This window comes from Sinocyclocheilus rhinocerous, unplaced genomic scaffold (genome assembly GCF_001515625.1).
Source record: "Sinocyclocheilus rhinocerous isolate Xijiao unplaced genomic scaffold, SAMN03320098_v1.1 scaffold2340, whole genome shotgun sequence".
NCBI classification, from domain to species: Eukaryota; Metazoa; Chordata; class Actinopteri; order Cypriniformes; family Cyprinidae; genus Sinocyclocheilus; species Sinocyclocheilus rhinocerous.
In genome coordinates, this window is record NW_015646462.1 from 181,735 (window position 1) to 196,038 (window position 14,304).

Consider the following 14,304-nt stretch of genomic DNA (forward strand, 5'->3'; position numbering starts at 1 on the left):
GTGTCGATGCCCGCATACACAACACCTCCGAACAGATCATTCATGATGCTGGCCAGGGCCTCAGCGTTGAGCATGCCATGCAGAGCTCCTACAAACACAGTGTTCCTAGGGTCCAGCCTCTGAGAGGGGCAACTCACATAGTTGCTGTCTGAAATCACCCAAGGGATTACCTGTGCCTGAGGGTTCAAAAAAAAAAAAAAAAAAAAAAAAAAAAAAAAAAAAAAAAAAAAAAAGGCGAAAAAAAGTCGAAACGTGAAGTATAGTCAAAAAATAAAACGCTGTAGTCAAACATTAAAATCTACCCTTAAAGTCCATCTTACATCTTTGCAGCGCATCCTTCTGCTGGACATTTTGAAGTAATACTCGCTGTAGCCCTCAGGATGAAGCAGGTCCTCAGTGCAGTCCTGTAGCAGGGCACGCACGGACTTGTCAGATTCAAACACCAAATACACATAACCTAGAGAAAAAAAAAAATAAAGAGAACCACGTGTATAAAGGTTTTTGTAGTCAATAAGTTGAGTGCCATGAACCCGCACCATCCCGCCACAGAGTGCTGTAATAAAATAAGTTTCCTACCCTTTCAGCATTACCTTTGGGCATATTACCTTTCGGAGGGCAGCGAGGGTGCTTGCCATCCTTACCCGGCCACTCCACGCTCAGAGGGCCATAGCATTTAAAAGTGTTTATCAAACCAGCTGGTGACAAAAAAAGGGAAAGAAAGGCCATTAGTCTAGAAGCAAACAGGGCTATGGCACAGCTATAATACCGCTAAAAGTTTGGGATTAGTAAGACTTAAGTTCTTGAAGTCTGTTATTCCTGTGATTGCAAAGCTGAATTTTTTTTTAGCCATTACTCCAGTCTTCAGTGTCCATTACTTCACATGATCCATCAGAAATCATTTGCTGCTTAAGACACATTACCAACATTGAAAACAGCTGTGCCGAATATTTTGTGGAAATCAGAATACATGAAGACTCCGAATAGAAAGTTAAAAAAGAAAGCATTTAAAACAGCTGTGCCGAATATTTTGTGGAAATCAGAATACATGAAGATTCCGAATAGAAAGTTAAAAAAGAAAGCATTTAAAACAGCTGTGCCGAATATTTTGTGGAAATCAGAATACATGAAGACTCCGAATAGAAAGTTAAAAAAGAAAGCATTTAAATATGGAAATCTTGTGTAACAACTACGGTCACTTGCGGAATTTAAGAAAAGTTAGCTTCTTAATCTTACAGACCACAGATTTTTAAACCGTAGTGTAAATTGTGAAAATCAGAAACAGCGCACGGTGTACACAGTAAAATGTGGAAAACAGCAAATGACAAAATAGTGCCAAATTAGCATTTTTACCCCATTATATATATATATATATAAAAAAAAAAAAAATAAATAAAAAAAAAACACTGGATGCCACACATCAAATGGGATTAGACACGAGTCATAGCACACCATACTAAAGATTTAAATCAAGTTGTAGTCACTTGAAATTTCAATTTTTTCTTCAATTAGCAGCCTATTAATCCATTCCACATGGTCATTTTAAAAGAAAAAAGCCATTTTGACAGAGCAGACTACTATTTTAAGCATTTGTTGTAGAAATGCACAGCTTCACCTAGAATTTAGTAAGAAGAATTCAGCATATATAGGTGTAGTGTAGAATGCAGTTATTACAAACTTCTAAGTCCTAATAAGGACAAGTGTTCCTTCTACCTTCAGTGATGTCCCAAGGAACTCCTCCTAAAAAGACCTTGCAGGAGTAAATGGGATTTTGGTAATGTCTGGGGGGCAACTGTCCACTCCATGTGAAGGTAGCTTCATTGATTGCTGTAGAGCACAAATTCACAAGATGAGCACAACAACAGCATACACCTGCATTACGCATTGATGAAAAACAGCACAGTGAACAGCAGCACCAGGGTTGAACAAATCTGTTCAAGGGAAGTGTTAAGGGAGGTTCAAAGGTTCCAGTGGGAAGGTGAAGGGGTGGGGATAACATGAATTCATGCGCTACAGTAGTACGCAACAGGCCATACAGGCTGCCTGTCTGTGAAGCCAGGCCTCTCTTTCAATGCTGAATGGGCTCTCAGGGGTCTTCATTAGGTCCCAGTTGGGCCAGATGGAGGCACCAGGCCAGCGGTGGGACAGACCACCGCTTGGGGTGGCACTGGGTGGTGGGGTGAGAGGTGAGCTGCTGTGGTCCATACGAGAGCCCAGAGCTAGCTTGAAAGGATCCCTTTGCATACCGGACATAAGGAAGGGCACAGATGGCGAGATCCTCAAAGAAGACTGCAAAAAGGCAAGAGAGAAGAGTTCGCGTCACTAGTAAGAACATTCAAGGACCATAAGTGAGCTACCTTTAAAACTAGCCTCATTAAATCACCATTGCACACTCTGCTGTCTGGATCGCTAGTAAAGTCAAATTTGTACACAACTTTTGAAAGCAGCTTTACAGAAAATTATACCGCCAAGTCTCTTAACAGCAGTTTCAGGGCTGGGCAAACTATAATGGTATAAGTGATACTCAAATTTAGATGTGCCTATATTGTTTTTAGTGTAGCTGCTATGAGTGCCACAGCGTCTTGGGGACACGCCTGAGTGTACATTTAAAAAAATAAAAAAAAACTTAAGACATGATCCGTTCACAATAAGATTGAATATGCAAGGAAAACATCATAATTTTTGTAAGTAGCTTCGGATGAAAGCATTGGCTAAATGAATAACATGTAAATGTACTGAAAATACAAAAAGTTGTACCAAGTCAGGGGTGTCAAACTCTGCAGAGTTTACATTCAACCCTAATTAAACACCAGGGGGGGTATTCCAGAAAGGAGGTTAAGTGACATACCCAGGTACTGTATTTTTAAGGGCAAGTAAGCGGATAACTCTGCTTCCGGTTCCAAAAACTGAGGTAACTCGCAGGGTATGCAAGTAGCAATAGCAACTTTAACCCTGAAACAACCTATTCACCTAGCAGGTTATGTTCGGAGAATGTTTACTTCAGCGCTATCAGCACATGCGTGACCTATTGACGAGACTCCAATGGGAGTGGCAGATTGCGCACAATATTATATACACGATTACAATATGGTTAAAGAAAAAAGAAAAATGATTGCACAACCATCAATTAGGTGGCGATATGCTCCAGGTCTGTAAATGACCATTGAACTAAAGCAGCAGCATGGCATGCTTTTTCTTAGCATCGTTTCCACGGTGACTCGTCAATTCGTCGCTCTGTTGAGAACGTCTTGTTTTAACCATGAACATACTCCGAGTTGACTGAACTTATTCCCGGATGCATTTTTGGAACCAGCATACCTCAAGTAAGCAAGGTTTGGGTTAATCAACAGAGTTCAGGGTATATGTGATGGCAAGTCAACCTTGATTTCTGGTATACACCCCTGATCCAACTAATCAAGTCCTTCAGGCTTATTTGAAAACCACACGGTATGAATGTTCTGGTATGAGGGCTCTGGCCCTCCAGGAATTGAGTTTGACACCCCTGTCCAAGGTGAATAACTGGTTGTCAAATCTGGGGCCAGATTTACAAAAAAAATCTCAGAAAATTAAGAAATTTGTGCTGCCCCCAAAACACTACTAATATATATTATAAATAAATAAATAAACTTTGTAATGCTTAATTTGTAAGAAAGCAATAAATAGCTTACATTGGGGGATTTAAGACAATTTGGAGCTTATACTAACTTTGAGATTAAGATTAAAAACATTCTTGGAATTAAAATGAATTTGTCTTTAAAAATCTTACATCTTAATTTAATAAAAAAAATAAAAAAATAAAATAAAAAGAGGGAACAATATTAACTTTATTCTTCAGTTAGAAAATATGAAAATGGCAGTTATGGCTTATTCCGAATATAGTGAACCCTAATGCACATTTAAATGAAATATAGGGTTTACATAATATCAATAGTACTATCAAGACAGTTACTATATAGTGTCATTTACCCTTTCTGTGGCTGAAAATTACTCTTTATCGTGGTCATGGATCATATATCACCCATCTAAGTAGTTTAAAGAGGGAATTGCTAGAAAGTCACTACATGATGCTTCAATTCCCCAACAAACAAGCCAAATGCAACGGTTTATAAAAAAATAAAAAAGCCTTTGAAGAAACCAAGCTACAGTACACAGATAATGAGCTCAAAACCCTTACCAGCAGGTCTGAGAGGTGATCAGAACCAGAGCTGAAGCCGCTGGTCTCCGAGTCCACAGGGCTAATGGAGTGAGATTCCAGGAAAGATTGAGAATTCAAGCGTGCCATGCCGGGAAATTTTTCTAGGAAGTCTATAGCACCAATGGAAGGCTCAGAGTAGCTTGGAAGCTTGTTGGAGAGCCGGCTGGGAGTCCCCAAAATCCCTTGCACTGAACAAATATGGTTAAAAAAAAAAAAAAAAAAAAAAAAATTAATACGGCCTGAAAGAAATTTAAAAAAAACAAAAAAACAAACAGATATTTTTCTTAGCCAAACCCCCAGAACAAATACGAGCATAATTCAAGAGCCAAAACCAAAAACAAATGAAAAGGACAGCTCTCTTATTGCAGCACTACTAATGAGAACTACCAGCACATGAGGCAGGCCGAGAATCTGTGATTAACGTCAACAAAAGGCTCTGACTCACTGTTACAGGCCTAGTGAGAACGGTCTAAACATGCTCTAGTCAGGACAAGGCTATCAATAAAGACCCAGAAAGAGACTCCACAAAGACGACTCCGTTTTATAACTAGAATAGTTATAAAGTCAGTTTTAAAGCCCACTTAAAAACAATTACGATTCACTCAATCAGTATTGCATAAATAGGGTCACTTCAACGGTCATTTAACATTGTATCAACATTATCATATGGTTGTTTAATGTTATTCATTCCACTCACGCGAGGCTGTGTTGGTCTGTGCAGAGGGATCGGTGTCATGGCTGCTCCACGGTCTCTCCCAGTCAGACAGGCTGAGGGACTGTAGGCCCAGACCCCAGTTATTGACATCAGGCAGACCCCTGGATGAGTCCTGGCCACCACTGGGAAAAAGCATCCTGCTCCGGACCGCAGACAGGTCTGAGTCGGGACGATCTGTTAACGGTGTCCAAAAATAAAACACACTGTTTGGCGACTCTGCATCAGCAGTGGGAATAAGAGGCATGCACATTAGAGAAAGCATTGGCTCCCTAGGCTCTGATAAATCACGGCTCGCCTCCCTCTGCCTGGCTAAACTGCACAGGAGCAGCTGTCTCTGCAGAGACGACCCACCCTGCATGTGACCCAGGCGCTGCTGCCCTCACAGCCCCTTGCAAATGACATCAGTCCCTGGCCTCCTCGGATGCCACACCACAGAGCACTCCTGATAAATTCCCCTGCAAAGAGGCAGCACCCCCTCCCACCTCTGGCTCAGACACTCGAGGTGGCAGGGAGAGAGAGTTTGCCGCTAGCTGCAGGCTAAGAGACAGAAAACTCGAGTGAATCGCAGGACTGTTGCTATTGGCTAAGTAGCTGAAGAAAGAGCAATCTGGGCTGCTCATGCAGAGCTGGACTGCATCCAACTGCTTGCTCCAGCATCCTGCGTCTCGTCAGCATGACATTGCACGACCAGTGCTGTAATGATTTCCTGTGCACATGATGTTCGAATGCAGGGCCAAAGCTGAAGGGGCAAACAGCAATGCAGCAGATACACATGAACGTAGGAAGCGGAAAAGAGTGACAAAAAGGGTACAGCTCTGCATTTGTTATCATGCCTGCACATATATTAAATGAATTGTTTACTTGCACTTGTTCATAGTCTACTACCTCAATTAAAAATTGCATCTCTTTGTACACAAAATATGGTTTACCATTAAAAGGGTCTCGCTTGCATTTGGCAGTGGGAGTCGTGCAAACCCCGCTTAGATCCAATGAGTTTCCCAGCATGGTGTTCATCCTGGAGAATGCGTCTGCATTACTGCATGTAGACAGGGCTGGAATGTCAGAATCCAGGCAGTTAAGAAGTCTGGGGTTTTCACGCTGTCAGAACAAAACAGATATACATCACAGAAATGGTGAAACATAGGCCTGACTCTTACCTTGCCTCACCATTTTATGTTCAGCTAGCAAAACAGGATGTTATAAGTTTGAAGGTGAGGAGAAATTAATTCTAGTACACCACTGTCACTACTAGAGTGATGGAGAGCAATATGCTTAAGTTAATTTGCCATGCACGCTGTTAAACTGAACTACAAAGCAGCCAATGATTACATTAGACAAGCCCAATCAATGGCAACTATATTAATGGACCTCTATCTCGCTGTAAACAATCATTAATCATGACAGATACAGGTTAGCTAGCATTTCTGAAAAAGATTGAGCAGTTAAGTTTTACTTAAAAAAAATAAAAAATTCATTAAGACAGTAAACGCGGACCAAACAATCACAAACGAAACATTTAACACGCTCACACAAATCTAAAGGCTCTTTAAGAAGGCAAGATTCAAATCCGAACTGGCACCAAAACTCACCAGAGAAAACGCCATGGTAGGACTATCAACCAAAATTATCGAAAACAACACCCTATTTACCGCTCAAAAAGTCTACTTAAACCTTTCGAAGGAAATTTTGGCCTAATTTACAACACCTGTACTCGGGTCAAGCACCTCTACTCTCCCGGGATCCAGTTCTTCTCGAGTAACCAATCACAGATTACATATTGATATTTATTCATGAGGGGCGGGCACTTGACGCGCACGTCATTTTTCCATAGGCTAATTTACTGTTTCAAAACCCACCGTATCTTTTTTTAAATGCCCCTTATTACAATATTTCTGCTTCCCGTCTGAGTTTCATTTTTTCATACCAGTTCATTCTTCTTATTCAACGAATGTTATAGCTGGTCGTGTTGTGCATTTAAGAGCCGTCGAGATTGATGAATATATTTAGATCTGAAAATAAATTCGATGACTTATTTTGACATGATCTAAATCTAAATGTTCTAATATGTACCTAAAAGTTCAATGCGCGTGCGGCATGCTGTCTTAGTACTTGAAGCGTCACGTCACGTGTAAATTTCTTTTATTGACAGAAATCAGGACCATGGAGAGCAGCATTTATAAACGAGGTATATTTCAAAGACAATTTATATATTATGGAAAAATAAGACAAATACAGTAAATACAAGTGTTCAACAGGCACATTGCTAGGGTGCTCAATAACTTTCAGGGCCTATAGCTTATTTAAAACAAATTACAAAAACTACCGCATCACTTCCTCCAGAGGGCAGCACTTACATTGTTTCTTACCGTCTTCTGCTTAAAGTATAGTTCACCTCAAAAGTAAATGTTTCATGTTGTTGTAAACCTGTTTGACGTTCTTTAATGATACAAAAAGATATGCTAGACAGAACGAGATGCTTTTTTTGGCATGGAAAAAAACAGCAACTTAATATGGCATGTGAGGCTGTCAGTCCATGACATTCTGCTTAACATCCCGTTTTGTGCTCCATGGAAGAAAATTATGCAGATCTTGAGGCACATGCACATGAGGGAGAATAATAGAATACATTTTTAGGTGAAGTCTGTGAACGACCCCCCTAATTCTGGATGTTTAATCTGACTACATGATGCACCCATGCAAGTTGCTGAAATGTGAACAAAAATGTAGTGCACAGTTCAGTATCACAAATAAAAGTACACAAGGCATTTTAATGCATTCCCATTTTAATACTATATCATACAGTAGTATTTTTGTACACAAACACCTTTTTTTTTTTTTTACAAATACATTTCTAATGTCTGAATTAACCATTACTATACCCACATTAAAAATCATGCACCAATGTAGCATATCTTTATATTCAGAGTATTAACTTGAAACAGCAATTTCATGTTAGCAGCAAACTTGCCGTTCATATACTGTTAGTTTTGTGCCGCACTGACACAGTCTAAACCAAAAAATTACAACTTAACCTCTGAAAATGCTATAAAAGGACATTGATACAAAAACAGAAACACAAAGAAAGAGTTACCAATAAATTATACAGATTACTCATTTCAATTGCACAAACTCTTCTTTCCCCAGGTACACACTCTAGATTGAGAATGTGTCATATTTTGTAAAGTCATCAGACCATCTGTGATGTGTTACAGTGGAACCTAGCAAGGGAAACCATCTGTCTGGACATCATATTACCCAAAATGAGTCGACCACAGTTTTGTACATAACATAAGCAACTCCAATGACCAAGCTACTAAACACAATACAAAATGAACAAGGTTACACCGGTCATGGAAGCAACAAACCTACTACAATGACGCACAGAGCAATGCTTCATGCCAAAACCAACATGCTCAATGTCAGCTTCAGTTGATAGTCTCGTTTTACTTAGACCCAGAGCAAATCTCAATGAGGAGAGGAAAAAAAAAAAAAAAAAAAGTTTTGTGCCGCACTGACACAGTCTAAACCAAAAAATTACAACTTAACCTCTGAAAATGCTATAAAAGGACATTGATACAAAAACAGAAACACAAAGAAAGAGTTACCAATAAATTATACAGATTACTCATTTCAATTGCACAAACTCTTCTTTCCCCAGGTACACACTCTAGATTGAGAATGTGTCATATTTTGTAAAGTCATCAGACCATCTGTGATGTGTTACAGTGGAACCTAGCAAGGGAAACCATCTGTCTGGACATCATATTACCCAAAATGAGTCGACCACAGTTTTGTACATAACATAAGCAACTCCAATGACCAAGCTACTAAACACAATACAAAATGAACAAGGTTACACCGGTCATGGAAGCAACAAACCTACTACAATGACGCACAGAGCAATGCTTCATGCCAAAACCAACATGCTCAATGTCAGCTTCAGTTGATAGTCTCGTTTTACTTAGACCCAGAGCAAATCTCAATGAGGAGAGGAACTTGAGCGCAATAGATATAAGAGAACAGAAAAGGCCATTTGCTAATGACATGCATGTGGTGGTGGATTAGTTTCTTCTTGTGTTTTCCTAAGATCTACTCTAGATGTGTAGCTACAGAGTGTGTGTGCCTGTCTGTCTCTGCAGTGTGTGAACTACCGTGTCGGCCATAAACTTACATGGGTCCCGTGCTATGAAGTGCGCTCCTAGAGCTGGGTGGATATGTGTGGGATTCGGAGTGCCCATCAGCTTACTCTTTGCCATCTTCGTGTTGGCCTTAGCAAACTCTAACCGGAGGGTCTGCGGGTTTTCAGGGTCAAATCGAACACCCTGGAGACACAAGGGGGGGGGGGACAGAGTAATGGGGATGGGTTGTGCCTGCCAGACCCTGGTATAAATGTGAAGTGCATCTTAAGCTGGTGCCCACATGCAGTGAACATTTCTACTAGTGACTGAACAGCAAAGCTGTTACCTAAACAAAGGTGGACACATACTACACGCCAAAGACAAGGAAAACATTAATAGTACTCAACTGTAGAGTGGGTTCTCTGAATCATGACGCTTAGTAACTCTTGAAATAAACATTATGCACTTATTTGTGATGTGCTGGAACAGATCCTCTTACCTAATGTATACGAGACATCATAAGCTCACCATGGTTTAAGGTTAAATTATATAAAGAGAAATGGATGTAAGCTATGGCCATGTGCTGTACAAATTGCAAGTAGAAAAGGCATGTTCTTAAGGTATACGAGTAGACAATGCATCTAAACCACACCAAGTATGAACCTAGCTGGGAATCATCCAACAGGTTTTCAATAATTCAAGCCATTGCTTACAGATGGCTGGTTTCTTACATTTAATGCATTTTTTGCCACTTCAGCGCCAGAACGACTATCAAAGGTTACAAACCCAACAGGCTGGAAAAGAAAGAAAGAACAAATCAATGACCACACTGTCACTTATGAAAAACACAAAAGACATGGTAATGTAATTTTTTTTCATTACTATTAATAAAAAATCTAAATGTGATTGATCACTATGCAGTCCTAAATTTAGGTTTACAATCACTGAAAAAAAAAAAATTAGGCATGACTGCAGCACAAATGCAAAAGTATATATAACACAGGCCTGGTCAGCTGTAATATCCAACAGTGTCTCACCTGCTTTGATGTTAACTTGATAAGTGAACCCTCATAACCCTGAAAAAGAAAATAAATCCAATTAGCAGCAATGTAGTCACATGCTTGAAAAGAAAGAAATTCCTGCTGCACTCCCCATAAGAGGCCAACATTGTCAAATAGAGACATTTACAGAGGACGCACTTTACTGCACTGCTAACCTGTGCGACTGGAGCTCAACATCTCTGCTGCTAAACATTATACCAATTCTTACAAATCTAACACCGTTTATAAACTTGATTATTCCCCTCCAGTTAATTCATTGTTGCTTGGGTGACCATAATTAGGAGCTAAGACCTAAGGGAGGTAACAGAGTTTTGACTAAACACTGTCAATGAGATTTACCATTTAAAACATCTGTTTTTACCTTAAATGGTCGAAATAGCAGATAGAGCTCACGAGGTTTGATATCTGTCGGCAGACCACTGACAAATAGAGTTCGTACCTGTAAAATACAAGAAATACATCAAATACCTAACATATTTCAAATATATGTGAAAAAAAATACTAGATAACACAGAAGGATATAACTTAACACAGAGAACAGAAATGAAAAAAGTGATTAAGGACCATTGGAACTCAGTTAGCATGAACTTAAAATAATTAAAAAGAAAAAAAAAGAAAAAAAGTAAAGAGAAAAAAAGCTCAGTTTGCAATGAACTAAAAAATACAAAAAGACAGGCATTGTATTTTAAAAAGACTGGCAGCTTTATAACTCAAAATACGGCAATTTACAGTACAAAGATTCAAGACAAACGTGTTTATGGCCACATTCAGCTAAACAGCTATATAAAAAACAAATGTGCATCCACTCGCTTTGATTTGGTGGGAGGTTCAAAGCCACAATGGATTGCCAGTGGAACAGCAATGGACAACATCGCACAGCGTGACAGCACTTCCTTCCTCTGACCCACAGCAACAACACCATTCCTCGGCTCTCAACCACAGCTCCAGAACCCCTCACCTCTACACCTTAATGCGGTGCGTCACATGTACATTCTAGTAGTCATAGATTAAGGTTTAATTTAGCTAAATAAAAAAAAATTAAGCTTCATGTTTAGGAAAATTACTTAATTCAAACAGCTGCAAGTGATGGACATCCACAATCCAAAATAGAGTTTTTGAAGTTGTGCATTATGTAATTATTATTGTGTGTCTTTTTCGGTCACTGCCGAGATTGGATAAAAATGGTCTGCATAATAGCAGCAGTGCAAAAAAAAAATAATAATAATAACAAATTATACATGTGCATGTGTGTACCTACTTAACCATATTTTGGGGCCAAATTTGTACCCAAAAGTGAGCAAAACCTGACAAAAATCACCAAAAAAAACTCAATTTGGGTACGTCCTCATTTGTAAAACTGGTATAAAAATAAAGTAAAGTAAAGTTGTTTTTTTTAACTGTAAAAATGCAGAAAGTTTTCTGTTAGGGGTAGGGTAGGGGAAGGTTTAGGTTAAAAAGCATATATCTGTATATAAAAACAATAGAAGTCTATGTAATGTCCACATTTAGATAGCCAAGCAAACGTGTGTGTGTGTGTGTGTGTGTGTGTGTGTGTATAAACGGTTTAAAAAACAAATGGGGCTAACTGAAACATTCAACAGGTTTATATATAATCATATATTTAATAATTATATCCATCTATCTTTTTTTAACTGTTTGCATTTTAAAAGCGGTTCATGAGGAAACCACTAAATAGTTGCACCGTGCTGCATTACGACCATTACAAAATTCTCTCTCAGTGACGCTGAAGCCAATTTTAAACAATTCGGTTATTTGCGCGTTTACTTAACAGCTTGAGACAAACTAAAGCACTACATCGACCGAGAGGCTTTCAAACAAGTACTTTAACAAGTAGCCTATGTATTTTAATCAATAAGAAATTGGCCAAAAAGGAAACAAAAAGACAAAAACTTCACACATGGAGCAATTTAACTCCCTGGATATTTAAAGGAAAAGCAATTAACATACCGCTGAACAAAAAGACAATCTATCAAGGAAAATAGGTGGTCATTAAATTAACGGGAAACAATTCATTTTCATCCTAAATTATTAACTTCAAACCACCGTGTTTTAATTCTCTTTAGTAACTATTTCCTTACTTTTCCCTGACAGCAAAAACTTCACGGAGAGACGCTGAGGCTCCCGTTTCACACTTCAAAAGTTGTCGACATATAACGTTAGACAGATTTACGCTTTACAACAGCTCAGTGGCTCATTTAAAACACCGAACTCTCACCTCTTCTTCAATAGAGACGTTGTTGTTTGGCTCGGAGTCAGACTTGACACTCATCTTGTGCGTAAACTTGACACCCAGAAGGACCGGCAGAAGTTTCGTTTTTTTCCGCGTCCTAAAGTGCGGCTAGATCCTGATGGCGATCCGTGCAGGACTCAGCAGAACTCGTACGGGAACAATGAGGTCGTGTCAAAAGTGCCAGGTGAACCGAAGACGCCAAGGTGACTAGGTGGAAAAAAGTGCAGTGCGTGGTGGGGGGGAAGAGAAAAAAGAGAAACGGCGGTGCCACCTCACATTTACCTCGTTTTAAATGTTAAATTTCAAAGAAAGCAGAGCTCATGGGTAAAACCTGTTCCATAGTTGACCTGCTCGCCAATTAGGTCATCAAGTGAGATGGGGCAGGCTCGAGAGCGGCGTTGCAGCTGGTGGATAAGCCAACCCCTCCATTAGTGAATCATCGCCTTCATGGGAATGCACGGACCAATTGGAACCGCTCCTTTTATTATTGGAGATATCTCATATCAACTGTATCAGGAGGAGGGAGGGGAGTAAATAAATAAAAGAGAGAAATGGCATATTAATACGTTTACCCAAAAGATATAAAAACTTTGTAAAACTAACTTTAAAGTTTCTTTATGGGGGCCGTTGTGAAAGGGTCAGGGTGTAGCCTATACATCCTCTATTTGTTTGTTGAAAAACTGAGCTATTCCTAAAATAACCCTGACATTTGAGTGCACTTAATTATGGGAACATCTGTTTAAAAGGAAAGCTACTTGTCTTTTCCCTTTAAACGCGGCAAGGCACGCACAATACAGGGAACCGTCTATTAAAAATCGGCCTTTAAAGCTCATACATTTTCATGTTAGACTGTTTGCACCTTCAACTGGTCTTATGTCCCGTTTCCTGACATTGTGTAGTCACACAAAGTAAAGGAGCTTGTTGAAGTGGCGGGGAGCGGTGGAGGTTGAGAACATGTCAGGTTTTTTTTTCTTGATTGACCTAGTGTTTTGTTTTGTATAATCTGTCTAAATATAGACAAAGCCTTTCTTGCCAGGCCTCTCTCATTCCATTGTACATAAGGGAACTATGAACTATTTATAAATCCTACAGATGTTTATATACAGACTTGCAGTTTGTTTGAGGGCCTGTCTTATAGTAACTGCTTAATTTGGTTACAAGCTCTAAACTGGATGTGTTTAAAGCTTTAATGTACTACCAAATAGCTTGGAAAAACATTTACCAACAACTTAAAATGAAAAGTTGACCACCCTGATGTCAGTTTTTCCATTAACACTCATTCTAATAGTAACCTATGCCTCTTGTCTTGTTCTCAGGGGTTTAAAAATAAGTCAAACAGAGCACAGAGGTACAAAGTGCCAAAGATGATTATACAGTAGACAGACTGATAGACATATCAGTGCCAGGCTCTTAAAGAATGACAAGTGTACAGATTGGCTGAGTGCAGACATGCCACAGCCAGAAGGGTGCTGGCATTCGTCTGACACATTGCACTGCAAAGTGACATTCAAAACCAATGGTTTTAAAAATATTTAATCTCCTTCTAGTAGTCTATAAATCAAAGAAACATAACATATGATCATAAAAGTGACAGGTACAGCTAATCCCTGCGAATTATCTGAAATATTGTTAATTGACATCCCATTTCTTGTCATCTCCTTGTTAGTGGTGAGCTCCCCGACACAAAGCCTGTACAGTGGGGCCAGAATCCTGTGATGAGGCCTTCATGTTTTATTGGAGAAGAGCAGGCCCATTGTCCCAAAAGCCACCTCAAACCACACTCCTCCTCCTCACACCTCACTGGCCCCGTCCCATCGCATCAGTGTCATAGAGCTCCACAGCACTTAGCTTGTGTTCCCTGTGTCCTCTGTGCCTCACTGCATATCCACCATTTACTCCAGCTCTCCTTCTTTCAGCTCCGAAGAGACGTTCAAGTCTGATTGAGGAAAAAAAAAATGTTCCTTTTG

At 39.5% G+C, this 14,304-nt stretch overlaps 1 protein-coding gene and 1 pseudogene across 1 annotated transcript; both read right to left on the reverse strand.

Moving 5' to 3' along the window:
- LOC107707866 (cytoplasmic polyadenylation element-binding protein 1-like) overlaps positions 1-6,588 on the reverse strand; it is a 9,655-nt pseudogene extending 3,067 nt beyond the window's left edge.
- A 2,410-nt stretch (positions 6,589-8,998) lies between these two features.
- LOC107707867 (RNA-binding protein with multiple splicing-like) lies at positions 8,999-12,832 on the reverse strand. Its single transcript, XM_016511967.1, has 6 exons — positions 12,669-12,832; positions 12,323-12,544; positions 10,448-10,525; positions 10,063-10,101; positions 9,757-9,819; positions 8,999-9,229 (listed from the first exon to the last, which is right to left on the reverse strand). Exons 2-6 carry the CDS (start codon positions 12,374-12,376, stop codon positions 9,014-9,016), a joined length of 450 nt encoding a protein of 149 aa, XP_016367453.1. The 5' UTR covers positions 12,377-12,544; positions 12,669-12,832; the 3' UTR covers positions 8,999-9,013.
- Positions 12,833-14,304: the final 1,472 nt, after the last annotated feature.

What these genes read in the sequence shown, in the direction of transcription:
- LOC107707867 (XM_016511967.1), bottom strand. Translation starts at nt 12,376, where the DNA reads ATGAGTGTCAAGTCTGACTCCGAGCCAAACAACAACGTCTCTATTGAA. An exon ending in TCAAGTTAACATCAAAGCAG is followed by an intron (nt 9,820 to 10,062) that starts GTGAGACACTGT and finishes TTTCTTTTCCAG; the next exon opens with CCTGTTGGGTTTGTAACCTT. An exon ending in TGGCAAAAAATGCATTAAAT is followed by an intron (nt 9,230 to 9,756) that starts GTAAGAAACCAG and finishes TTGTGTCTCCAG; the next exon opens with GGTGTTCGATTTGACCCTGA.